General features: G+C 33.0%; 6 protein-coding genes across 8 annotated transcripts in view; 2 read left to right on the top strand and 4 right to left on the bottom strand.

Annotated features, from left to right (window-relative positions):
• LOC103856262 (peroxisomal (S)-2-hydroxy-acid oxidase GLO5) overlaps positions 1-24,767 on the bottom strand; it is a 382,149-nt gene that overhangs the window by 142,874 nt on the left and 214,508 nt on the right. The window lies entirely within an intron of this gene.
• LOC103855852 lies at positions 4,426-6,621 on the top strand. Its single transcript, XM_009132898.2, has 4 exons — positions 4,426-4,708; positions 5,301-5,498; positions 5,570-5,788; positions 6,083-6,621. Exons 1-4 carry the CDS (start codon positions 4,646-4,648, stop codon positions 6,284-6,286), a joined length of 684 nt encoding a protein of 227 aa, XP_009131146.1. The 5' UTR covers positions 4,426-4,645; the 3' UTR covers positions 6,287-6,621.
• On the bottom strand, positions 9,496-16,591 carry LOC103855861 (putative RING-H2 finger protein ATL53). 2 transcript variants are annotated; one of them, XM_009132915.3, is made up of 2 exons: positions 11,602-12,544; positions 9,496-11,530 (listed from the first exon to the last, which is right to left on the bottom strand). In XM_009132915.3, the coding sequence occupies exons 1-2, from the start codon at positions 12,316-12,318 to the stop codon at positions 11,501-11,503; spliced, it is 747 nt and encodes a 248-aa protein (XP_009131163.1). In that variant the 5' UTR covers positions 12,319-12,544; the 3' UTR covers positions 9,496-11,500. The 2 variants fall into 2 exon arrangements, with proteins under 2 accessions (XP_009131163.1, XP_033129526.1); XM_033273635.1 differs by adding an exon at positions 16,406-16,591 and having other exon boundaries at positions 11,207-16,337.
• Positions 13,044-19,911, bottom strand: LOC103855878 (RING-H2 finger protein ATL29). Its single transcript, XM_033273671.1, has one exon. The coding sequence runs from the start codon at positions 18,010-18,012 to the stop codon at positions 17,128-17,130; it is 885 nt and encodes a 294-aa protein (XP_033129562.1). The 5' UTR covers positions 18,013-19,911; the 3' UTR covers positions 13,044-17,127.
• Positions 20,121-21,252, top strand: LOC103855897. The gene is made up of 3 exons (XM_009132947.2): positions 20,121-20,600; positions 20,687-20,859; positions 20,944-21,252. The coding sequence occupies exons 1-3, from the start codon at positions 20,184-20,186 to the stop codon at positions 21,041-21,043; spliced, it is 690 nt and encodes a 229-aa protein (XP_009131195.1). The 5' UTR covers positions 20,121-20,183; the 3' UTR covers positions 21,044-21,252.
• On the bottom strand, positions 21,268-24,763 carry LOC103855887 (AT-hook motif nuclear-localized protein 13). 2 transcript variants are annotated; one of them, XM_033273457.1, is made up of 5 exons: positions 22,578-24,763; positions 22,410-22,465; positions 22,201-22,332; positions 21,960-22,121; positions 21,268-21,889 (listed from the first exon to the last, which is right to left on the bottom strand). In XM_033273457.1, the coding sequence occupies exons 1-5, from the start codon at positions 23,083-23,085 to the stop codon at positions 21,554-21,556; spliced, it is 1,194 nt and encodes a 397-aa protein (XP_033129348.1). In that variant the 5' UTR covers positions 23,086-24,763; the 3' UTR covers positions 21,268-21,553. The 2 variants fall into 2 exon arrangements, with proteins under 2 accessions (XP_033129348.1, XP_009131185.2); XM_009132937.3 differs by having other exon boundaries at positions 22,554-24,015.

Below are 24,767 nucleotides of genomic sequence, written 5' to 3' on the forward strand. Positions count from 1 at the left end.
TTGTTTAATCCTTTTAAAAACATATGTTTATCCATAAATACGAGATTATTGGATCTGTGAATCGATAACAAGAACAAGTTTTTATACGAGTTCTAATGTAACAGAAACTAATCATTAGATGCAGTAACTAGAGTGTTAGTAAAAACTTGAGATTGATTGGACTTTGACTAAATGCATAGATGTTTATATTTGTCCGAGACTACTCTTATTTTTTGTGCACGGTCCGACACTACTCTTTCTTTATTTGATATGGTTAACAACTGAATGCAACTTCTAGAAATGTAATAAAGAAATGGGAATGGACGATGAGGAGCGAGCCCACCAGCGTCACATATTGCGTGCCGTGTCCAAGTGGTTCAATATTGACTATGCCTTTCAATTGTTATTTCTTTTTGAAGAAAAAGCTTTCAATTGTTATTCTTCTCCCTTTTATAGTATTTTAGTTTTATCATCATGTAATTCGTGTTTATATGTTTTAAAACGATTCGTGTTAAACCAAAAAGTTAACATGAAAAGTTATACATTGTATGAACTAGTACTATGTAATGTAAAACTGAGTACTATAATATATAACAAAGTTAAATTACAAAAACCAAATGTTTTTATGTGTGTAATATGAAATGCTATGATGGAAAAATATAACTCATGTAATTACAATAATACAAAATTACAAACACAAATTATCTATGGTGTCCTTTTTCAAAGTCAAAGGACAACCAAAAGCGCATACAAGACTTGTGCGTTCTTTTGTTAAATTACTGCACACATTTTTCAAACAATTAAACATTTTAAGTTTTAGTATCGACATTGTATCAAATATCCTTCGGCTTTTCTATTGAAAGAACAATTTGGCATCTTCATTCATCTACCCATCATGAATAATGTCTTTTATTATTATATGACGTTTATGAAATGCATATTATATGTTTTCTTTAGTTTATATCCTTGTCGTCATTCTTTTATTTTATTTTACTACATGTATACATTATATGCATCTATTTTAAAACTAAATACACGCTAAAGGATTGAATGATTTATCATCGATCGGGCCAACAAATTGTATTATCCGCGTGAAACATGGAGTGTGTAATTAACATTTAACAACGAAATGAGTAGAATATTATAATACTCTCCTTCGATTTCATTAAGTTAGATTTTTTTTTAGAAAATGGTTCACAAATATAGACTTTTTGTATTTTCTATAAAAAAAAATTGTGATCTTCAAAAAAATTAATTAACTTTATTGAATTACTATTGTTTAAAATTATTGAAAATAGAAAATTACCGAAATGATACATTTATTATAGTGATTTAATGTGATTTTTAATACTTGTGAAAGCACTAAAAATCTATATTTGTGAAACAAATGGAATATAATAGATAAAACTTAATAAATAGTACTCCTTTCGTTTTTTATATAAGTCGTTTTAGAGAAATTTTTATGTTCCAAATTATATGACGTTTTCGGTTTTTTATGTAAAATTTATTAACACTTAATGTTATATGACCAATGATAATATACTTTCTATTTTATTATTGGTTGATTTGTGATTAGGTAAATAGTTAATGATGTTTTTGTTTAGAAAATATAAAAAATTAATAATTTCTTAATTTATGTGCATAATTTTGAAACGACTTATACTAAAAAAACGGAAGGAGTATTATCTTAACAAGAGCTTTTAATATAACTAGCCTTCTCTGGATGTCTTATAATGTGATCGGCTATATATAGCTCAATAACAATCATTTTGGAAATTTAAAATCAAAATAAAAGTAAAAATGTGGTCAGTTCAATATGTAATTAGAGAAAATAAAAATGCTCATCGAGTTTTAAATTCAAATATGATATTACGTATAGGGAACATATGGTTACTCAAAGCTAATTGTCCTTTCATACTAGATGAGAGTGAGACATAACAGCAATTCAAAAAGGTTTTTTTTTGGTATATAAAAGAACTTAATTACTGTACATATGATTTCTTATAGTCAAAGGATATGGAGTTTAAAATGGAATCTCCTTTCAGGTGATGGATGTATATTGGAATAGTTAATACTGACTTTGCTATGTTTATTTACCTAATTAAATTGGAACAACAGCCAAACCCAAGAATAAACTAAAAGGGTGTTATTACCCTTTTTTTATCTAAATTTCTTCATTTGTTTCCACTTTATTAATAATGTTGTAAACAAGTACAGATAGATTAGGTTATAACTTATAATGTCTAATTCACGAGCTTGTGTCCGCTTATTGCTCGCTTTAAAAGCTATACAAATGAAATCAATTATTGATATCATCCCTCTTCTTAAATATTATATACACAAATCTTATTTATAGTATGAATTTGATATTCAAAATTAATAATTAACACGGTCATAATGTATGCCAAGTATATTGATTAAACTGTGGCACATGTAATAAGTGCAAGATAAATATTAAAATTTTAAATGATTTAAATGAACGATATATAAAATATAATTTATATGACACATGGTCATATAATTACTTTATAATAATTTCTTATTTTATATGATTATCTGTTATAAATTTTTATGTAAAATTTTTTTTTTTCAGTTTTAAATTTTAAGAATCTATTTTTTCATGATATTTATTTTATGATTTATTTATATATAGGTTTAAATGATATAATATTTTAGTGTTCTGTTATATTCCTTTGTTCAGGTCATGTCGGTTTGGTTTGGATCAAAAATTTAAAAACACAAGAAAACATAGTTGAATCAAATAAAAAATAATCCAAACACACATCAAATCAAATTGAAAACAATAACAACAAAGTATAAATCAAGTGTAAAAACAAATATAAACAATATGCATAACCTTATAGATTGAATATACTTTTTATCTCAAAGAGTAAGTCATGAAGTACTTATTTATTTAATTTATAGTACTTATTTTTATTTATCATATCAAAATAAATATTAAATTGTTCATTTAAATTAAATAGTATATTTTAAATATTTGTCTTGACTATTAATTTCAGATTTTTTAGGTTATACATTTTGGTTTAGTTAATAATATATTAGATTTGCATATATTTTGTATTATCATATAAGATTTGTTTGAGTATTTCGCATTTTAAATTGAATAATAGATCGGGTCTGTAGATTTCGTATTCTGGGTTTTTTGGCCAGCCTTACTCATGCTCATGCATAGAGTAATATATGTGTGTATTTCCATCGTAACTCTAATTTAAAATAACATAACTCCAAAACTGTTTTCTCATTTTCTAAGGATTTTACCATATATCTGCTCAATAATTCCGTTTATTTTATTTTACTACGGTTATATTTGACAATATTACGTATATATAACTTAATATTTGATTATTTGTCATCAGGGTCATGTTTGACAATATTAAGATATATTTTGGTTGGTTTGTCGTTTGAGTATTGAGATGGGTTAAACCATCTTAACAAAAAAAAATTACATGACGCAACGCAAAATGTATATTTACTTATACATCTATAGCTACTTTTAGGATTCATTAATCAAAATAGTAATAAAAGAGGACAAATAGATAGAGACCACCTGATGTAAGAAAAAAAAAAACATATTAATGGGATTTGTAAAGGATAGAGATGAGATGTCAAAGCTACAATAATGGAGCAATACTTTTCTCCACTTGGCTAACATCATATCTAACTCGAAAACCTAACTTTTCCCAAATAAAAATTGAAGTTTTAAAACTCCATATCAATAACGAAAGGAAAATTCTTATTTTGTTCTGAAATACTTAATGTGTAACCCAACAATAGTGCTGTACTGTAAAGCTATGTAACGGAAAAATATTAACCATTATTCAGAGCCGTGCCTAGCATGTATCAGAAAAGGTTTTTGCCTCAGGCCCCTTCTAAATATAAATATCTTAGGCCCCAAAATCTTAAAATTTGTTGTAGTGTAGAGGTTGCTTAAGGTATCTATGTGCACATGAAAGGCAAAGTTCGACTCATGGCAGTTTTGGATTTATTTTGTTCTTTTAGAACTAGGCTTCGTATTAAAAAAATTATGTTTAAAGACTATTATTTTAAAATTTGCTTTGAGCCCTATTTACCCTAGGCACGCCACTGCCATTATTTAATGAATGCATAATGAATTTGTAAGATAAGTCCAATAATGACAGACACATATTTGTTGTTAAAAAAGTTGACAGAAACATATTTCAAAAAAAACAATTACATAACAAAATAGGGAAAATAGACTAATTATAGACAAAGTTATAAAAATTCTTATAGTATATTAATATTTATAATAATGTACTAAAAATTTGACAAAAAAGAGGAGTGAGATTCTTGTAATAATTGTTTGATAATATTGTTTTGAATATAGTTGAAAATATCGCAAAAAGAAAATTAGATTTTTCTCATAGTGGAATAATATAAATACATTATTATTTTGAATATAGTTGAAAATAGAAGGAAAGGAGAAGGAGGTTTTGTTGGTCGACTTTGCTAAGATAAAGAGAGAGACTGACTCTTTTCTCCCTCCCCAGCCTTCTCTCTGCAAGAAACTTCTTCTCTTTCTCTCTCTAAAACCCATTTTCATTCTCTCTAGGAAAAAAAAAATAGTTCCAAGCTTTACTCGAAAAGACTATCCTTTTGCTTTACTGCAATCAAGTTTCTCACGAAAATGGCAATCGAAGATCAAGAGAAGACAATCCGAGAAATCAAGCCTAAAAACAGAAGAATCATGGTATTTCAAACCTACCACTTATCTAGAATGCTCTGTTTTTCTTATAAAGTTCTCTTTTTTTTTTCATTTAAGTGCTCTGTATTTCAAACAACACCCTTTAACTAGAATGCTCTGTTTTTTTCTTTCATCTAAGTGCTCTGTTTCGTGTACCTAACAAAGGGATTTGATTTTTATCTTGAAAGAATCAGAACAACGCTCTTTTGAAAGAGTTTTTCATCTTCTTCTACAGGTTTTATTCCCTTTAGTAATTTTACTTTATTTGGTGTCACCATTTGGTACAATATGCTTTCCATTATATACCAATTTTATACTTTTTTAATCCTCCAAAATCCAGTAAAATAGTGAGCAGGAATCTGGAACATTTATGGGTTCTTAACACGATTCCTTTATAGATAACTTTTAAAAAATTGAAATATAAAACAAAGAATCAAATTTCAAAAACTTGTCCCACAAGAAGAAGTTTTTTTGAAGTTTAATGGTGGCTTAAGAGATATGTTTAAATGGTCTCTTGAGGTATATATAAACAATCATATACCAAATGGTTATGTTCTGAAACTGATCAATCAAAACTCTGTATTGGTTTTTGTTATAGGGAGCTGGTGGACCAGAGGAGGAAGATAACCGATGGCCTCCATGGCTGAAACCTCTGCTTAAAGAGCAATTCTTTGTTCACTGCAAGTTTCATGTAGACTCTCACAAGAGTGAATGCAACATGTATTGCTTAGACTGCACCAACGATCCGCTCTGCTCTCTCTGTCTTTCCCATCACAAGGATCATCGTACCATTCAGGTACGTTCTGGCAATGGTTCTTTTATTCTTGTGTTGAGTTTTTGTAATTTTCTTGAATTGGTTTTTGGCAGATAAGGAGATCTTCTTATCATGATGTTATAAGAGTGAATGAGATACAAAAGTATCTTGACATATCAGGTATCCAAACATATGTGATCAATAGTGCTAAAGTGGTTTTTTTGAACGAGAGGCCTCAGCCTAGGCCAGGGAAAGGCGTTACCAATGCCTGCAAAGTTTGCTATCGTAGCCTCGTTGATGATAGCTTCCGCTTCTGTTCTCTTGGCTGCAAGGTACATTTGTTCAACTTTACAATTTTGTATTTGAGTCAAAAGAAAGAATCTTTAGTATTGGGTCTACACTTGTTTTCCTTCTTTACACGTTTCAATAACAACATTTATATGAGTAACATCCTCACATTTTAAGGGCTTCGTACAGTTTCACCTAACATTTCCTTGTATTTTTGAGTATATTCAATTTTATTTTAGCCGCCCAAGAAAAAGATGAAAACGTTTTGAAATGGGCCAATCTTATAACGGTTCTCTGATAAACTTTATTTTTTTATGTTTCTTGCGAATGAAATAAAGATTGCTGGATCATCTAGAGGCTTTGAAAAGGGAAGGAGGAACCTTGCGATGGAATCAGAGGATTCAGGTGGCGGCATTGGGATTGGGAGGAACATATCAAATCTCCAGAGTTTCAGACCATCAACACCTCCACTTACTACATCTACTAGTTGCAGAATCGCCAAGAGAAGAAAGGGAATCCCTCACAGATCTCCAATGGGATGAACACCGGTTAAAAAGAAGAAGCAAAAGAGTTCAAGCTAATACAGAAGCTTTGGCCATTTGCTAGTTTCTTGATTTACAAGATTACACACAAAGGTATAGCTAATATAGAAGCTTTGTCTCTTGTCTTTTTCATATAATGAAAGAAATAGTATTTTGCTTGTGTTAGCAAAAAGAAAAGGTCTGAAGTTAGGTTTTGTCATACTAATGGAAAGTCTGTGAATATGTAATGTGCTTTGTATATTTATATGGATGTGATGCAAAAAGTGAAGAAATGGCAATATAGAGATTTTAAAGGGGTGAAAATGGGAATAAAACAAAGTTAAACTTGATTTTCATTTTATGTATACATGGATGGATCTGGAATAACAAATAAACTAGATTTTGACCCGCGCTTTCAAAGCGCGGGATAGCTTCTCTTAAAAATTTCATTTAGAATTAATAAATATTTGTCTAATTTAATATTTTTCATAGATTTTATATTTGTTTCTAGTCAATTTCAATAATATTGTCTTCTTTCTTAATTATTATTATTATTATTATTATTATTATTATTATAAAAATGGTTGTTTGGATACTAATTAATTTGTTAAAAGATTTTAAACTGGTAAACTTCTACTCAATAAATTTAATCATTTTAAAATGGTAAACTTCGTTTTGATTGGGTTTGTTTTGTTCAGACTAAAATGGGCCCGAATGGTCCAAAGAGAACAACAAATTTGTACAAAAAAATATGTTTTTGTGGCCATTCACTTTTCTTAAAAAAACAAAAAAGGGAAAGTAAAAAAAAATTTACCTGGATGGATATGGCGTTGGTGAAGATTGAAACTATTTCTTTGTGAATGTTTCACATGAATCGGGTATTAATCATAAGCCAACCACAAATTTCGATTTGATTTCCTTTCTTCTTGGCATAATATACTTGTTTTATCCTGCAGATCCACAAATGAAGAAGATGAATCAGTCAATTTGCTTGATCACGAAAGATTTCCGATAAAAAATAATTTCCAACTTTTTAGATGGATAATAAACAGATTTCCGAGGTAATTGTTTTGATTGATTATGCATGTCAATTTGAAATTTTTAGAAAGAGTTCTGAGGTAAACGTTTGGTTGATTATTCATGTCAATTTGAAAATTTTAGAAAGATTTCCGAGGTAATCGTTTTGATTGGTTATGCATGTCAAGTTTTTTTTCACCTTCGTTTAAATTCGTATGTCCAGAAGAAGAAGTTCTTTGGTGTCTCTTTGCTCACGATTGAATAATATATGTTTATGCTTGTATAATCTATGTTCCTTAATTTTGAGCCTCTTATGATTTATACTAAATTTTCATTTCAGACAAATTAGTGTATGAATAATTTGATTTATCTGATATAAAGCAGAAAATGACATCTGTTCTTTAATCTGATATAATGTGGCGTGTGCATTGTAGCAAAGGAGTATTGTTTTTTCTCGGTGTGTTGAGACTTTTTTTGCTTAGAATCTTAGAATAAATCCTGCAAGCAAATTTAATAATAAAGTTTATGACAGTGATTTAAGTGATTTGTGTTTTCTTTTTGCTCACTTGAAGCAGCTTTTTTTCTGTTCTGGATGTTGCGCCACACTCCAACCGGAAGAAGCCTTTCTTTACTCTCAATGTACTCTCAATGTAAGTCCTTTTGTATGTTTCATGAATTATATGACAATCAGATTGAAAATATTAAGAACAAAATCACAATTTAAATAAGACATAAACGACAAAATATACATATTTCAAAAAAAATAAGTAGACAGTTGCGATTGCTTACATTCTCATCAGCCAAGATGAATTCCATGGTTTCCTCTGATAGTTGAATGTTTTGTTTCCAAGAGTGTAGAACCTTCACATGAACAAACCAAATATTTTTCCAGAGCCTCAAGTCTTTAATGCCGGTAACGTTTTCATTAGAAGCTTTCGATATTTGGATTTGCATGTTAGTAGCCATAGGTTTGTTTGACGGTGTGGGTTTGATTAGGAAGAGGCCTTGGCTATTTATAATATGAAGAGGTTAAAGGGAGAGGTGCTTAGGTTCTCGGGGAAACTTGGGGTATACTCTAGATCATATCTCACCAGATTTTGTGCACTATATTATCGATATCATTTATTTTTAATATTAGGAAGATTCAGTTACCAATTTGAAAACCCAAGATATTATGTGGGTGTTGCACACGTTAATATGATTAGTTGATTGAATCCTTTGAACCGTGATTTTAGTTAAATCGAATAATCTTGTTTCTCTATATTTTGTTTTACATTTGTTCTATGTAGCAAATAGCGAATCTTATATTTATTTGAAATAAATGTTGTGGATTAATGACCGAGTTGTTAGAATTATGAATATTCTATAAAATCTAGTTTTTTGATTTTAAAAATTGAATACGCAAAAAAACAAAATGAGTTTAAAAAATATACAATTAGTGGTTGTTTAAAAAAGAATATACTTGGAATAGATTTGGTTTTCAAGCGATAAATAAATTAGTGGTTGTTTAATAGTATAGATACAATTAAAATTAAATATCTTATAGAATTTATTATAAATACACAAATTGGTAAATTGGGAATACACTGTAATACCTTTGGTTCAAAATCGATTTTCATATTTTAGGGTTGATTAAAGTGCTAATAATACAAATCTAATCTATATTTTGTCAACTTCATAAACAAACATTTGAAATAAGACATACATATGAAGATGAACTCAAATATACGTTATAATTCTGTGAAGTATATGTTATATCTCAGTGGACAGTGTTTTTATAGTTTAGAATGAAAATGGTATTATAGGTTTTGTTCTGAAGTTGATTATTAACATTATTTCATTTGGTGAAAAATAATTAACCAGCTTGGATTGATATTATAAACGAAATGGGCTTTCTCGGATTGGCTTAACATTACTCCGAAATAGGCTTTTATTAGTTTGTGTTTAAATGGTTCTGCAATTTAATAGGTCATAAAAACTCATGGCTCTGATTGGCTGAATTAATATTGTCGAAAATCATTTAAAAAAAAGATGGAAAGGCAATGGCATTCCTTTGTAATTAACTTGAAAACTTAAGGGCAGAATCCTAGTAGGTATTCTGCTTTAATAGTATAGACTAGATTTTGACCCGCGCTTTCAAAGCGCGGAATCGTTTTCTATTTAAATTTTATTTGAAAATGATAAATATTTGTAAAGTAGAAGGTTTTTCCTAGAATTTATAATTTATAATACATTTAAAAATGTGCCTATTGTTTATGTATTTTTTGTATTTATTCTGTTTGAAATGATTTTTTATGTGTACAAAATAGGAATGAAATTTAGAATGGATTCAAAAAATGTTATATTTCTGATAAATAATACTAATTATGTAGTGTTTATATATTTTAAAGTTTATTGTATATATTTTTAATTATCATAAACTAATATATTGAAAATTCATTAAATAATAACGTTTTTAGTTATACATATTTAATGTTTATTCAAACTAAGAATTTATAAAAGTTTAATCTAATAATAAAATTAAATACAAAAAACTGCAGTAGGTTTATATCTGAAAATGACAAATAATATAATATGCTTCAATTATGTTGAAAATCTATGTTGAATATCAAGGCCCAAATGGCCCATTATTTTAAAAGATCTGTACAGAAATTGAAACTTTAGTTTGGGCCATTTTTTGTTTTTTGGATTAGGTCGAATCTGTTTGGGTTCGAATGTTGTGTGATTGGATTTAAAAATAGTTAGTTATGATTGGTGAATTAATATGCACGATTTTCGTTAAAAAAAAAAGGAAAATAGGCAATGGCAGAAGGTTGTAATTATTTTGAAAAGCCAGGGGCAGAATCCCAGTAGGGATTCTGCTTTAATAGTATAGATAATGAGACTCCATCCTGCCTTTTATTCGTCCATTTCTATAGTGTGAAATTTTTCAATAAGGGCTTGTTTTATCCATATAAAATATGTACATAAATTTTCCCTGGTAAAAATATAAAACCATGATATTAAATAAATTACAAGAATCATTTGATTTTTAAATGCATAATAATATAGTGTCTAATTTATGTCAAAACACGATATTATTTGGATGGGAAGATCATTTTTCGATTGTATGAAAATAGTAGGATGAAACGATTCATTGCAAGAGTTTGGACTTCCAAAGTTAAGATTTTCGGCTCAAACAGACTATATACCGTATGGGGTCCTCATCTAAATCATGGAGCCATTTTCTTTTGTGTGCGACTTTAAATAATTGGTAAATTTAAATGGTTTTATATTTTAATGGGGCATTCGAAAGCAATTGGGTATTATGGTGTTATGGTACATGAATTCTCATGAGGCATTGGAAAGCAATTGGTGGGGAAGGTGTAATTTGCTTTCTCTTTTAACTTTTTCGAGAAGGAGCCATTTGGAAATTGGAGTAAGCCTGAGAGACCAAGGACAATAATATTATAGTCAATATATAAATTGTTTGAAGGTTCTTTTTGTTTCACAATAATAATTGTTTTCGTCTAATAGGAAAAGTGATTAGTGATTTTAGTCAAAACACCTTATAATTTGAAACCAGAGATTATGTATTTTTCCTCAATAGTTTTTCAATTTTGTTTTCTTTCTTCTCGAAAGTTCATGATTTCTCAATTAATACCATTATAACGAGAGAATCTATAATTGGGAGGAACACGAAGGGAGTGCCCCCAGCTAAAACTCACTTTAAAAAATGGAAAATGTAACATGAAAAAGTTAGATACTCTTTGTAGTTCGCACTATGAAAACCAAAGCATCTGAAATGATAAATTTTGGGTAAGTTTTTTTAAATTGGTATTTACAATGAAATTTATTTATTTAAGAATATGTATTTAAAATGTAGTAAAATGAACTTAATGGTATGTGATGATGGCGAGACTATTATTTTAGAAAAAAATTATGAGATGAAATAAATATATGGATAACATATATAAAGACAGTGAAAACATCTAGGCTAAAAATATAATCTATCCTTAGGAAAACGAACCGGATGATGAATGTATCCATTATATATGTAATTTTGTATAAATTTCTCGAAGTGTAAGTACAATAATATATGTTTCAGAAACTAATTTGGTTTAAAGGAAGTAGGTTTAGGATCTCCTAGTCGGTCCTTGAGCCCCAAGAACCAATCCACCACTTGAGAATGATCTTTTTAAGTAGTCTACAAGCTTCACTCTGTTTCCATTTTCAAGATCATAATTTCTCTCTTCCTCTTCTCCGTCTCTGCTCATCCACATAACAATATCAGCGGCCGAGAATCGTCGTGGATGATGAGAACTGATCGAAACACTAACCTCTTCACGAGGATCAAGAACCATTACATTTCCCACTGCTGGTCCAGCATTGCTAGTAAACCGATCAAGATTCATCACCACAAAGACATGATCGGTTTCTTGAGTGGTAGGAACAATGATCTTACCCCGACAAAGCGGACAGTTTGAGTGAGAGGTGAGCCACCGATCAATACAGACCACGTGGAAAATGTGGTTACAGTTAGGCAATAACCTTAAGCTCTCCTCTTCATTAAACTCTCCAAGACATATGGAACAATCAGTAACATTGATCTTGAGCCCGCTTTGATGCTTCTTCAACTTGAAACACCCTATCTTCTTTATCACGGCATCGTCCAACCCGGCGTTTGAAGACTCATGAGCAAAAGGGTTGTCATGATCTTGACTTTCTGGCGAGTTAACATCCATAATTAGATCAGATCTACCCGTGTCTGAGGCAGCTTCATCGTTTGTGTCGGTGGCGCAATGCCTTGAGACAAGAGTGTAGTAAGTTGCTAAGAGAAATGCACTTCCAAGGATTCCAATGAGGGCGATGAGAAGAGGGGAAACACTAGGGTTTGATGAAACACCGTCGGTTAGGAATTGTTCATAGGAAAGTGGTGGTGGAGAGAACTTGATGTAACTACACCATTGAGGACAAAACGTGGAACAAAAGCCTTGAGTGCAATCTCTTGGATTTATGTATTGATTCAGAGCATTAGGGTTTGGATCGGACTCCATGAAAGAAGAAAACAAAACTTATATCATAATAACTATTATCTTTCTTTTATGATAATCAAAATCATTGGACATATGAAGGATGTAAGAAATTGAATACATACATATATATGTGTGTGATAAAATGTGTTTTGTGTGTGACAAAAAGTGTGATGAAATGTCGTTTCTATTAATTTGTGGAGTGAACGAAGTTTGATGTCTTATAATATAGAAGAGTGATTGATTCCTTTGGTATATGAGAAGCTTGCTTTGTTATCTTTACATGCTTTTTTCTTCTTTTAATATTGCTTTAACTTTGTTCTTTTTCTTTTCTTTTGATGAGATAAATGGCTTGTTGACTAAGATATAGCAAGAATCTTACGTAAATAAGGTAGCTATGATTTTATTGTCATATGATTCTATTTGAAAGATATATAATTAATAGTCTTATGTGCTTTTAAAATAACTAATTCAATTCAGTTTAATGAAAAATAAGTTTGAATAACTTATCCAAATTTTTATTATGTTTAACTAGTTGAAATAGTGCCAATGTTTTAGATCAATTAAAAATCCTATGAACGAAGTAACTCACTGTCTACCGTACTCACTGGAAGATTAGTCGGATTGGCCCTGGACCTGGTTACACCTTGTTAAAAAAATGAAGGAATAAGGTGTTGAAACTCTTGAAGTTGGTGTGTAAAATGACAAGAAAAGGTGCTCAAACTTATATCTCCAGATGCGAGGGATGAATGATTCGCAGAGTTCGTGAATGATGTTTAATTTATGTTCGGTTTTCTCAATTATCACAAGTTAAATAGTTCATTATATTTCTAATCCTTTTTGTCCCGTACGAAAGAGAGATTTAAAATGTTAAAAGTTCTACATGAGTGTATGAATATTAGGTTGTGAGAATAAATCCTTTTTTAACAGTACCTGAGGTATTGGTTGAGAGTTTTATGATAGGAGACTACTTGCCAAGGCTTGTATGAGTTAATCCAGCTTAGAGCATTTCCAATGTATTACTCCAAATTTTACTCCAAAATGGTCTAACTCCAAAATAGAGTTGGATTTTACTCCAACGTATTACTCTATTTTTTACTCCAAACAAAAGAATTATGTTTTCATTTAGTTAATAATTATTATTAGTACCTTCAACTTATAAAAAATTAACAATTAACCCAACTATTTTATGTTTACAAAATTTCCATAATAATATATTTTATTTAAATTAAATATTTATGACCAAAAAAAATATTTATCACTAAAAATACAACGAGAGATTATGTTGCAATTTCAATTCGTGCAGATTTTATCATATGCAATTTTTCTAATTCAAAAATATTTTTATGCATTAAAAAAACATAAAGAAAAAACAAAGTTTTGTTTTGTAATTTGAATTATGTATTGGGTCCTATTGTTTGTTTATGCATATATCAAGTTCAACAAGTACAAATGTTATCAATCAAAATTTTGACCCACAAGATTAAATAACTCATCTATTCCGTTTAAATAATACTTCACCGATTTTGGTAGTTTTGAAAATAATTTACCGAATTAATTATTAAATTACTTATTTATAGTTTATTATATTTATTTTATATTATTTATTCTTAGTTTTGGCTTTTATGAGTTTATGCATATTTTCTGTAAACTATAAAGTAATCTTTTGCGGAATATTATATTTTTTTGTTATTATATTATTTTAAGTATGAAATAAAAACATTAAAAATTAAAAAGACCATTTCATAAATATAAAAAGTTCAACTCCAAAATGGAGTAATGGGTAAGATTACTCCATAAATAGAGTAACCCTAACTATTACTCCATTTTAGAGTTGAATATGGAGTGGGGTTGGAGAAGATTTTACTCCATAATTGAATTTGGAGTAAAAAATGGAGTAGGGTTGGAGATGCCCTTAGTGACTTCGATGGTGCAAAACAAAGGCTGCTTTCTCATACCCAGTTACCCTTTTGAGGGCATTCCAATGAAACATTGGGATGTGGTCTCTATTTTTGGGGACCCATAATTTTAAAAAATTTAAAATTTTAAAGTAATAAGTAAATAATTTTTAACATATTTAATTTATAAACAAAGTAACAAAACAAACTAAACTAATAAAGTACAAAACACACTAAACTAATACATTTATACAAATAATTAATTATATTATTATAGAATATAGATATTAAAAATTATGTGTAAATTTGTTATTTGTTTATATAATTGTTATCATAAATAAATGTATCATAATTCTTTTATTTATTTTTGTGAGTTCAAATAAATTTGTGTGTGAGATCCCGTAAATTTTAACACCATCTATATTGATAACTGTTTGATTCGAGTTTGATTATAGAGAAATTACACCCTATATTCAACAACAAAAAGCATAAATACGCTAACTAACTAAAAAAAAATTTCTCTTATTTTCTCTTTCTCTTTCTCTTTCTATCTCTTTCTATTCTCTTTACCAAAATCTAATTTTCCATTTTTTTTTGTTATTTAGCAAATAAGTCCTTTGATTATATACTTTGAACAATTTGGACCATCGTTCGAACTCCAAAACAATTGATTAGAAGTTCTATAATATCAATTTGCTTTTTAGAAACAAACTTCGCTTTTACGGTATGTTTTTTTCTTAAATAAAATATTGAAGAAAACCATGATATCAATTTGCTTTTTTCTATCAATTTTTTTTTCATGATTCAAGAGAAACTCATTTGAGCCAATTGAAAGAGAACGTGGGTAAGAATACTTCCAGCAGATTCATCGGTTTCATCTTTTTATACTGATATTCCTAGGAATTACCACTACCATTTAGCAAGTAGATAGGTCACTGTTAAGTAGAATACCATAGTCCTTAGTTAACATGAATGATTCAACGCACATTACTAATCTTTTTTTTTCATGTTATATGATTCTTACAGTATGTTACGACAATGATTAATTCTGAATCATTCTTATTGTTTCCGTTAAAAATACAATTAATTGTGAAATATAAATAACCATTCTTGTAACTGTTAAACTCACTCGACCACTTTCTGATGACAACTATGCATAGTTGTGCATATACTTTCGGGGGTTGCTGCTGGTGAAAAATCCACCGCTAGCACGGCCAGATGACCATTGTTTCTGAGTCACCGGCCTAGACATCTCCTGTGTAGCGGAATATGCAATAGAAGAAGGGGGAGCCAAGGAAGGTAGACGACTCAACTTGAGCTTCTTTCAACAGTGCTGAAGCAGTTTCCCAAAGACCTGATGTATAGAGATGCTCACCGACAAGGAGCAATGGCTCCTTATAATTAATATGTTATATAGGTGTGCCTCAGTGTTGGAGTAGTCGCATCACTGAGTAGTATGCAAGCTAATGGGGTCGCGATATACCACAGATTGGAACAACATTCTGTCCAGCTTGGTTGACACGACGTGGAGCAGCTCTTCTTTGTTTCTAATTCGATATGCTTTCCAAGCAACGGTACATACTCTATGGAGAGAGAGAAATTGTAGAAAACATGGGGAGCCTGCACGGGATCAAGTGCTTCTCACTAGGTTCGTTGACAAGTTGATTCGAAACCGCATTGATTCGCTTCGGGGTAGCAGGAATGGGAGATTTGACGGTCTTCTGCAGAAATGGTTTGCAAACCATTGAAGAAGGAAACACAGAGAAAATAAGTTTAGCTTTTAGCTTTATAGCAAATTAATTTTTTTTACATAGAGCTGCATTTTTTGTAAAACAGTTTTTTTTGTTTAGAATAAATTTAACATTCATTCAAAAAAAATAAAATAATAAATAAACAAAAAAAATAACTCAGTTCAGATGGTTACCCCATCAAGGGACACTTGAGCAAGTTCAGCCTGCCAGCTGACCTGATCTGTTCCACTTGACTGACCAACAGAATCCAAATTAGTTCTGATAACCTCTTACCCAACCTAGAAACCATGCTTGAAAAGTCAGGATCGATAACATGTATCTTAGAACTGGGGAAAGAACGTTGCTATTCTACCTTCTAAACACTCTTACACTTACTTGTCTTCTGTTACTCTCCCTTAGCAAATGCCAATGTTTCTTCCCTTAGACAACTATATATACACGCTAACAATTTTTTTTTATCACATCATCAGCTCCACCTGGACTTAATATCCCATGATAATACACCCTGCCTCTCCGACAGTTCCAAACTTGAGTGAGTACGTAACTTCATCATTGTTTCCTTGATCATCACCTTAGCTTTCTTGTAACAGATCCTTGCAGAAGGACTTGTTCCTGAAGCATTCACCTTCACTTCAAAGCTTTAGCCATCCTCGCCTCACCAAAACACCCTGACATCCGTAAACCCGAAAAAACCGCTCGTCTCACCGATGACGGAATCTTAATCCCTTTATTATAGCACGACAAAAGCAGCTTCGAAGCACAAACAAACCTCGTGGCTTTACCTAGTATAACTGGAAACCAAGTTATACAAAGTTTTACCTCGACCATGGTATAACTTTGTGGGAACAGGTAGGTCTACCATTTCAAAACTGGAGTTAGTTCTGTATATAAATTTGAAATTTGATTTAGAAACGTAAATTTACACTATGATAGACACACAAATTGGCTTTATTTTCTAAGGCCAGTCACTCACAATTTGGTTTAACATTCCACAAAATAAACTGTCCGCTTTTATTAATAAAACTCTGGAAAAGAAAATATATAAAATCACTAACAACACTAATTAGCATCTCAAGTTAAAATTTCTACCTAAAAGATGTATATAATTCAATACAACAACAAGAAAAATAAAAAGAACCTTTTGTCAAGAAAGAAAAGTATTGAGTATAGTATCTATTAGTTCTTCAATTTTCTGATTGTGTAACAACCGTTTGGTTGGAGACTTCACCAAACCGGCGATGATCACATTTGTTTCTAATAATTTCACCGAAAGTAACACAACTCTCTGTTTGGCCATGTCCTCTTGTAACCTTGATCTTGACATGCTCCGGTAATCTCAACGTATACCTATCTTCTTCCTCCGGTTTGTTTCTCACTATTGAATGTCCCGTCGAATGTGATCTCGAGAATTTATCAGGCAGAGTTTGTTCTTTTCTCGATCTTTCACTGTTTAAGCAACTGTTTTGTCCCGAAGACGGCCAAGTATCAATCTGTGTTGTTATCTGATGATGCTGATCATCGTCGCTGTTTTCTTGAATCACATCAATGATCATCTCATCGACGTTAGGCAGCGTAATGGTGGTGTTCTCTGGCGGTGGAGGGTCAAGATCATGGCGACAAACGGGACAAGTTTTGTGAGATTCGAACCAAAGATCAATGCATTCTTGGTGAAACACGTGGTAGCATGTGGTCAAGAGACGTAGGACATGATCTCCGTCGAATTCTAGTAGACATATAGCGCACTCGAGGCCATATTTCTCTTCCCGGAGATCTTTAACGGAGGAATAAGGAAAAGTAGGAAACGAGTTTATGATGCGAAGTTCGAGGCCGGGATTAACCGTGGGAGCTTCCGGTGGCTGGATGGGATTTTCGGTTGCTTCGGCTTCTCCTCCATGGCGGAGACGCCAAGCTTGCATCATGGCGTCGAGAAAACACTTGCAGAAATAAAGCGTGAAAAAACCTATGAAGAAGAAAACGAGGAGTATGACGGTGAGGATGACCGTCAAAGGCGGTGTGACGTAGTTTTCTGATGGAGAATGTGGCGGTAAAGATGAAGGATATGTCGACATTATGGTGGCTGGAGACTGATTATCTCCGCCGTGAGGTTTCTCATACACGAAAAAGAACAAGAGATCTGGTATTTTTATTGTTTTTGTTTATAGTTTTTAGTTTTAAAAAACTTTTATTTGGTTGAGTGTGTGGAAAATGTGTGATGGGGTGGAAGTGTAGAAGTTGTGATTACTAAAAATAGAAACTGTGTTTTGAGTTTGGTTTTGTTTTGTTTGTTGCTTGATTTGCTTAATACTATGCATTGAACGAGTCCTCTGTGACATTTGCTTGACGCTAAGCCACTTAGTCCTTAAAATAGTACGTTTTGTTCTCTCTCTGGTTTCAAGGGTATAGTCACTTGTTAATTTAAGTCACCTTCTAACCAAAAATATCAGGATTTTGTTTTATTTTGCTGCCAAACACGGTTACATATCATCGCTACTGAAACATGATATTTACTATTTACATCCAATCAAATGTAAAATTCTTTCTCAAAAGTAGACAAACTGCAATTTCAATGCATTTTAGTGACCAACAAGATAATTTGAGATTAGGATGGATTGTGAGAAGTGGGATAGTTTGATTGATCAATGAGGTTTGGCATCAGCACCAAAAATGAAGAAATTAAGAACTCGTCGGTTTTCGAAGCTGTATCCAACTTCCAGCTAAATCATCATCTTTACCACACCATTTCGCAAGCTACCTTTCAGTTTCGACACCTTTGGTTTTGACATGGTGAACAAAGACTAACATCACTGCTGTATCATCTTCCATTCATGTTTTTTTATCTCTATGTGACGGAATGAAACAATGACTATACTCCTAAGGATACTATTACTTTTTTGGGAAGAAAAACTACAAAATACGTAAGTAATAAACTAATCACTTATCATTAGTTATTTTAGTATCATTAACTAAGTCAAGTAGGTTGAGTGAAGTTGTTTCCATTTTCCATGTTTCGTAAAACAACCATCTATTTTATAAGATAACGTTACCTTTAACAATGTGAAACAAAATGACAAAACTAAAATACCATATTTTCATCATATACTAGACAAAAGAAACCTTATCTTATCTTATCAAACAGGAAAATTTGCCAACTGTAAGTTGTAACCATAGTGAATCAGATCTTCACGATTTCACAGATAACCCCAAAGATAAAGAAAATGTAATTAAGTGTGATTGTGATATTAATCATATCCACGATTCACATATCGATCAAAATCATTTTTCCCAAGTGGTCAAGTACACTAGACATGGTATATGAACATGAACTGAGTGATAATAATACTGTCGTAGTGATAAGTGATAACTAATTATTGCCACAACAATAAAGATATTATCTCAAATCAATCGCTGATAGAGAGATTATGAACATGTTAGAAAACACTATTGAGATAACTAGAAAGCTTAGTCCTACGATTATATATAGATGCGGATAAAGACTTATGACGTTCTATATAGTTTATGTTATACTAATACTGGTGTGATCTCTCAAGTATTATATATTTCATCAAGTCGTTTAAAAAAACTTTTATTGTAATACATGGAGACAAAACCAAAAAAGCTAGCTACAACAAGCAAACGTTTTGTCTTTTATCAAACACCATTGTTTGAGTAGCCACATTATATAATTGACATGACATCAAAAAAATTCAAATAGGGTAAGAGTTAGGTTAAGCGTTTCGCTACACATGTTCTTATGATTCTGGCACGCTAATGGTATTCGATAAAGTTGAAATACAATGGTAAAGGGTGGTTTCGTACGTCTGTGTGCACAGGCACAAACTACAAAATCCATCAAAGGGTGAAAATATCCTACACTCACCTAAGTACCAAGAACCCGTACAGCCTCGCCAGGTCCCACAATCCCCTCCACGTGTCATAAATAGAGCAGTCAATCTCTTGGCCCTTTACGTGCAAACCGTAGCTGATTCTTCCCCATCAATTATTTTCATCACATCGGACGGCTGATAGAAAACCAACTTTAAGTGTATTACACGAAAGAGATGACGTGGCGAGAAACTGGCGCGAGATTGTAAAGTAAAAAAGTCAAACAATCCAACGGTGGATATGAAACAAAAGTCAGATGATTGAACAATCTATAAATAGCAAGAAAAGAAACGAGAGATTCCGTTAATAGATAAATCTCACACTCGAAAGATCATCATCAAAGACAAAAAGGTTCGTGATGAAATCTCTTTTAATGCGAACCGGTTCGATGCCGGTTCAAACCCGGTTTATCCCGACGACAATCTCCCGTCACAACTCCGTCGAATCGTTATCCACCAACGGCGATAGATTCTCCGCCGGCAAGATCTCGATCGACGCCAAGTCCGCGGCGGGGATGCGGAGGGCGTTATCGGAAAGCGACGTGATCAGATCGGAGAGAATGTCGAAGAGCGTCGTCGGATCAAAGCCTTCTCCGGCGAGAATCCCGGAGGAAGATGAGCAAGGCTTCTCCGGTGGCGGTGGCGGTGGCGGTGGATCTGGTTTCAGCGGCGGGTACGAGGATAGGAGAAAGATCGGTGATTACTATCGAGAGATGTTGAAATCGAATCCGAACAGCTCGCTTCTTCTGATGAACTACGGCAAGTTCTTGTACGAGGTAAAAGGTTTCGACTTTGTGAGCTTGTGAGCTTGTGAGCGTGTGGTTGAAGTTAAGGTTATAAAGATTGGATTTTTTTTGAGTAGGTGGAGAGAGATTTGGAGAGAGCGGAGGAGTATTACGGGAGAGCTATACTTGCGGATCCAGGCGATGGTGAAGCGTTGTCGATGTATGGGAAGTTGATTTGGGAGACGAAGAGAGATGAGGAGAGAGCTCAGTGTTACTTTGATCAAGCTGTTAACGCTTCTCCTGATGATTGGTATGTTATGTTATATGTAGAGTTTGGATTCTTTCTTTTTTTCAGAATTTTGAAAGGTTTGGGTTTGGGTTGTGACTTTTGTAGTATGGTTTTGGGATCATACGCTCATTTCATGTGGGAAGCAGAGGATGATGAGGATGAAGAAGAAGAGTTGATGGTTGGTGCATCACCAGCTTTGGTTTAGAAACGCTACAAAGAAGAGTAATGGAGACACTGTGACTATGTATTTTACTGAATTTTCTAACTCTTTTGTTTTACTTGCGATGTAGTAGTAATCTGAAGAGCAATAAACATATATATGTAATGTAACATAAGACGGATGTAATGAGATGAGCATGATATGTAAGAGATAATAAAAAGGCTTTTGTGTAATTAAAAGTTTTGTACAAAAGATTTGATCTCTTGCAATTTGGTAGAGAAATTAGTCAGATTTTTGAAAATTTAAGTGGTTGAGGAAACAGGAGGAGTCTTGATGATCATCACAATAAAAAGAAACAAACTAAAAAAGATGGAACTGAAACCTACTTAACATCTCTGTCTCTCTCTCTATTTATCTAAAACCAAAAGCTGAAGTAAAGAGAAAGTAGGAAGCAGAAGAAGACGATGGGAGAGAGAGTAAGAAAGCTCAATCTAACTTGTGGATAATTCTGATGGAGAGATGTGTAAACGAAGCATAGCAATGAACCAACTCTGCTTATTGAGGATTGTGGCCAGGCCAGAGGTGAGGATGGTACATCTGCTGCATAGGCATTTGGTGAAGTGGTTGCGGCGGAGAGTTTCCAAATAGTCCATGATGATTGTTGTTGTTATTGTTGTTGCTACCACGGTGCAACGGAGAGTTACTTTCGTTTTCCTCTGATGACTCGCTCGAATGTTGCTGCTGTCCCTGAGACCGAGGGCTTCCTGGTCCACCACCACCACCAAAGCTCAACATATTAGCTGGAGCTGAAGCTGGCTCGGGAGTATTCTGAACACGCCCGGCGCTTTGTTTCGGTTTCTTCACTTCTGGTACAAAGCTTCCAACAACCACCTATATACAAACCCGAATCAAAGTCAGCGTCTTGAAGATTCTGTGAATTAACTCGAGTGTAAAGACTAACCTGAACTTGTGATCCAGCTACTAGCATTCCAGCAACACAACCACCCACAACCTGACCATCAGGTCTAGCAAGAGATACACTCAAGCTACCAGTTTTGGTCACAGTACCATTACTCTCGGTATTCAAGAAAGAGCCTGACATAGAAATGATCTCATAAGGTCCCTGCATACACAACACAAAGATCACACAGACAATCCAATGATTAAGAAGTAAGTAAGGACATGCAACAATGTTTATATACCTCATACTTAACAACTCCATTAGGATTGCTAGATTGACGAAACATAACACTAGATACAGCTCCTGTAGCTGAGAGAATACAGATCGCACGTGGTCCTTGATGCGTAAACGCCACCACCTTCATAGCTATGTCCTAGTTAAACCCAAGAGGAAACACATCAAAGAGACAAATTCAAGATCAAAGCTTTAGAGATTTGGTACACACATTACCTCTCCAGTTTTGACCTCAATGACATGAGGTGTGAACCCTACTCCTCCTGTTCCTCCTACAGACAAAACCCCAGAACTGTAAAACAGTGATCTTGATTTGATCAAAGCGGAGAAAAGACAGCAGATCCGAGTTTCAGACAGTACCTAAAGCATCAAGCTGCTTCTTACCAGACCCAGGAGGACGACCTCTGTTCCGTTTAGCCGGCGGATCGGTAGAGTTCGCACCACCACAACCACCGCTATCTCCGGCACCGTCATTTCCACCGCCGTAGGAATTAGAAGCAGAAGGAAGAGGAGAGGTAGGAGCCAAAGCGAGAGCAATGTTGTTGGCGTCAGGAGTATACTTCCTAGGCCTCCCTCGCTTCTTCTTCACCTGCTGCTGCTGCTCGATCCCGAATCGCATCGACTGCTGATGGGTCGAAGGCGATCCTTCGAATCCGAGAGATTCAAGCGTCTTCTGATCCATCTGAAGGTGATGCGGCGAGAGAGAGCCGAAAGGTAAGCTGCTGCTGCGGTGGTGGTGGTGCATCATCGCCTGAGATGTGGAGGTGGGACCCATTAACGAGGCGTTGGGGTTGCGATTGAAGGAGCCCATTAGCATCCCAGGCGGTGGTTGTAGCTGCTGCTGCTGCTGAAGTTGTTGTTGGTGTTGGTGGTGGAGTTCTCTAGAATCCATCGTAAAGGAAGAAACTTTCTCTCTCTCTATGGGAGAAGAGAGTTTTTATCGGAGACCCAGTTTTTTCTTGTTTCGCGAATGCCGAGAAAATAGACGAGGAAGTGCAGGTTTTTGAGTTTTATGCGAAAGCGTGTGAGCTAGCTAACAACTCTCTCTCTCTCCCTCTTCTTCACTCACTAGAGAGATGATGATGTGTATTTGAGTAGTATTTTATTTTGTTGGTTTAGTTATTAATAAACCAAATTAAAGAAACAAATCTTCGGTTTAAGGTGGAAGTTTTTTAATGAAATAAATCGAAGTTTCACTTTTCAGGGGATTTTTTTTTGTTTTATTTGCTAATTCTAGTTTTTTAATTTTAAGGAATAAATCTGAACATATAGTTTAGTTAGGATTTGGTTAGTGAATGTGAAGGAGAAGATTTAAGGAGGAAGTAAAGAGTTTGTCTTTAATGATGATGTTCAGTCCAGTCCATTTACACTTTGTAGTTGTAATGTACTCTTTGGATTTGGTGTCCTCCTTTTCTTTTTTTTTTTTAATGTTTTTTTTTAATTTGTTTTGGTTTTTTCACATAATTTGCAATGTTGCATTAAATGAACCGAGTTTGGTAGTGGAAGAGAAAACTAAATCGGAATGAGGCATTGAAGTTGAATGTTAGGAGGGTTGGTGACTTTCTCTCATTTTAGACTCAAAACTCTTAACCAAGCGATGAGTGAGAAGAAAATTACAAATAACATTATATAATTTCTTTTGAAATAGAAACAAATGCACATGAATTAATAAGAGAATCTAATAAATCATGTAAACTATATAGATTTTGGTTTGACTGTATTTTGGAAATCCAAATAAACATGGGTTTGTACTTTGATGTGTCAGATTTTTCTCAAGTATATAAGTATACACTTCATCAGATCTTAAAAACAATCACTGGTGTGAAAATGACATCAGTTTATTTTAACAATCTTGTCCTTCGCTTGCCTCATCATTTTAAGAAAATGATTCTGTGTAGATTACTAATTTTTAATGCTATGCTTACATCGATTATTTTTTGAATGCTATGCAACATAAAAATATAGATAGACCCACCGGAGTGTAATACTAATGTAATGTTGACACCCAATGGATATTTTCTGCTGAGGAACACAAAGATCCAACTTTATTTTCTGTAGAAGAACAAAAGTGTAACTTTCAACATCTGATTTCATATGAACCAGCTTTGGTTATATCCACTCTTTTCCTACCCATACCATACCTATCACGAGATTATTTGAATTCACCGGCTAAGCTTTTGTATCGATTTCACAAAATGAAACCGGTATATTAATTAAAAAGGACAAAAAGTGACATGTAATTGGTTTTGGGATACTCAATGAGAAAGCACAAAACTTTTGTTGGTCTAGCTAGCGGCTAAAGTGATCGACTTTACCAGACCAACAAGCACCAAAAAAAGCAGTTGTTTAAAGTTTAAGCCATGCGTGTTACCTTAAGAAACCGGACACGTAAACTAGATTATACTGTGAACATTGGTAGCTGAAAATAGAAAAGATGTTGCGACAGCTAACGAAATTACACTAGAGTCAACAACCTTTCTCAGCCGAAATTTGGTAGATTGCGTAGTAGTTAGTAGGTATTCATATAGTTGGTCATAAGATTAGACCCGTGCTTGGTAGCAGAACAAGATGAAT

This window comes from Brassica rapa, chromosome A01 (genome assembly GCF_000309985.2).
Source record: "Brassica rapa cultivar Chiifu-401-42 chromosome A01, CAAS_Brap_v3.01, whole genome shotgun sequence".
Lineage (NCBI taxonomy): Eukaryota > Viridiplantae > Streptophyta > Magnoliopsida > Brassicales > Brassicaceae > Brassica > Brassica rapa.

What these genes read in the sequence shown, in the direction of transcription:
- LOC103855852 (XM_009132898.2), top strand. Translation starts at nt 4,646, where the DNA reads ATGGCAATCGAAGATCAAGAGAAGACAATCCGAGAAATCAAGCCTAAA. An exon ending in CTAAAAACAGAAGAATCATG is followed by an intron (nt 4,709 to 5,300) that starts GTATTTCAAACC and finishes TTTTTGTTATAG; the next exon opens with GGAGCTGGTGGACCAGAGGA. An exon ending in AGGATCATCGTACCATTCAG is followed by an intron (nt 5,499 to 5,569) that starts GTACGTTCTGGC and finishes GGTTTTTGGCAG; the next exon opens with ATAAGGAGATCTTCTTATCA.
- LOC103855861 (XM_033273635.1), bottom strand. Translation starts at nt 12,318, where the DNA reads ATGGAGTCCGATCCAAACCCTAATGCTCTGAATCAATACATAAATCCA.
- LOC103855878 (XM_033273671.1), bottom strand. Translation starts at nt 18,012, where the DNA reads ATGTCGACATATCCTTCATCTTTACCGCCACATTCTCCATCAGAAAAC.
- LOC103855897 (XM_009132947.2), top strand. Translation starts at nt 20,184, where the DNA reads ATGAAATCTCTTTTAATGCGAACCGGTTCGATGCCGGTTCAAACCCGG. An exon ending in ACGGCAAGTTCTTGTACGAG is followed by an intron (nt 20,601 to 20,686) that starts GTAAAAGGTTTC and finishes TTTTTTGAGTAG; the next exon opens with GTGGAGAGAGATTTGGAGAG. An exon ending in AACGCTTCTCCTGATGATTG is followed by an intron (nt 20,860 to 20,943) that starts GTATGTTATGTT and finishes TGACTTTTGTAG; the next exon opens with TATGGTTTTGGGATCATACG.
- LOC103855887 (XM_009132937.3), bottom strand. Translation starts at nt 23,085, where the DNA reads ATGGATTCTAGAGAACTCCACCACCAACACCAACAACAACTTCAGCAG. An exon ending in GAAGCAGCTTGATGCTTTAG is followed by an intron (nt 22,466 to 22,553) that starts GTACTGTCTGAA and finishes TTTTGTCTGTAG; the next exon opens with GAGGAACAGGAGGAGTAGGG. An exon ending in TTGAGGTCAAAACTGGAGAG is followed by an intron (nt 22,333 to 22,409) that starts GTAATGTGTGTA and finishes GGGTTTAACTAG; the next exon opens with GACATAGCTATGAAGGTGGT.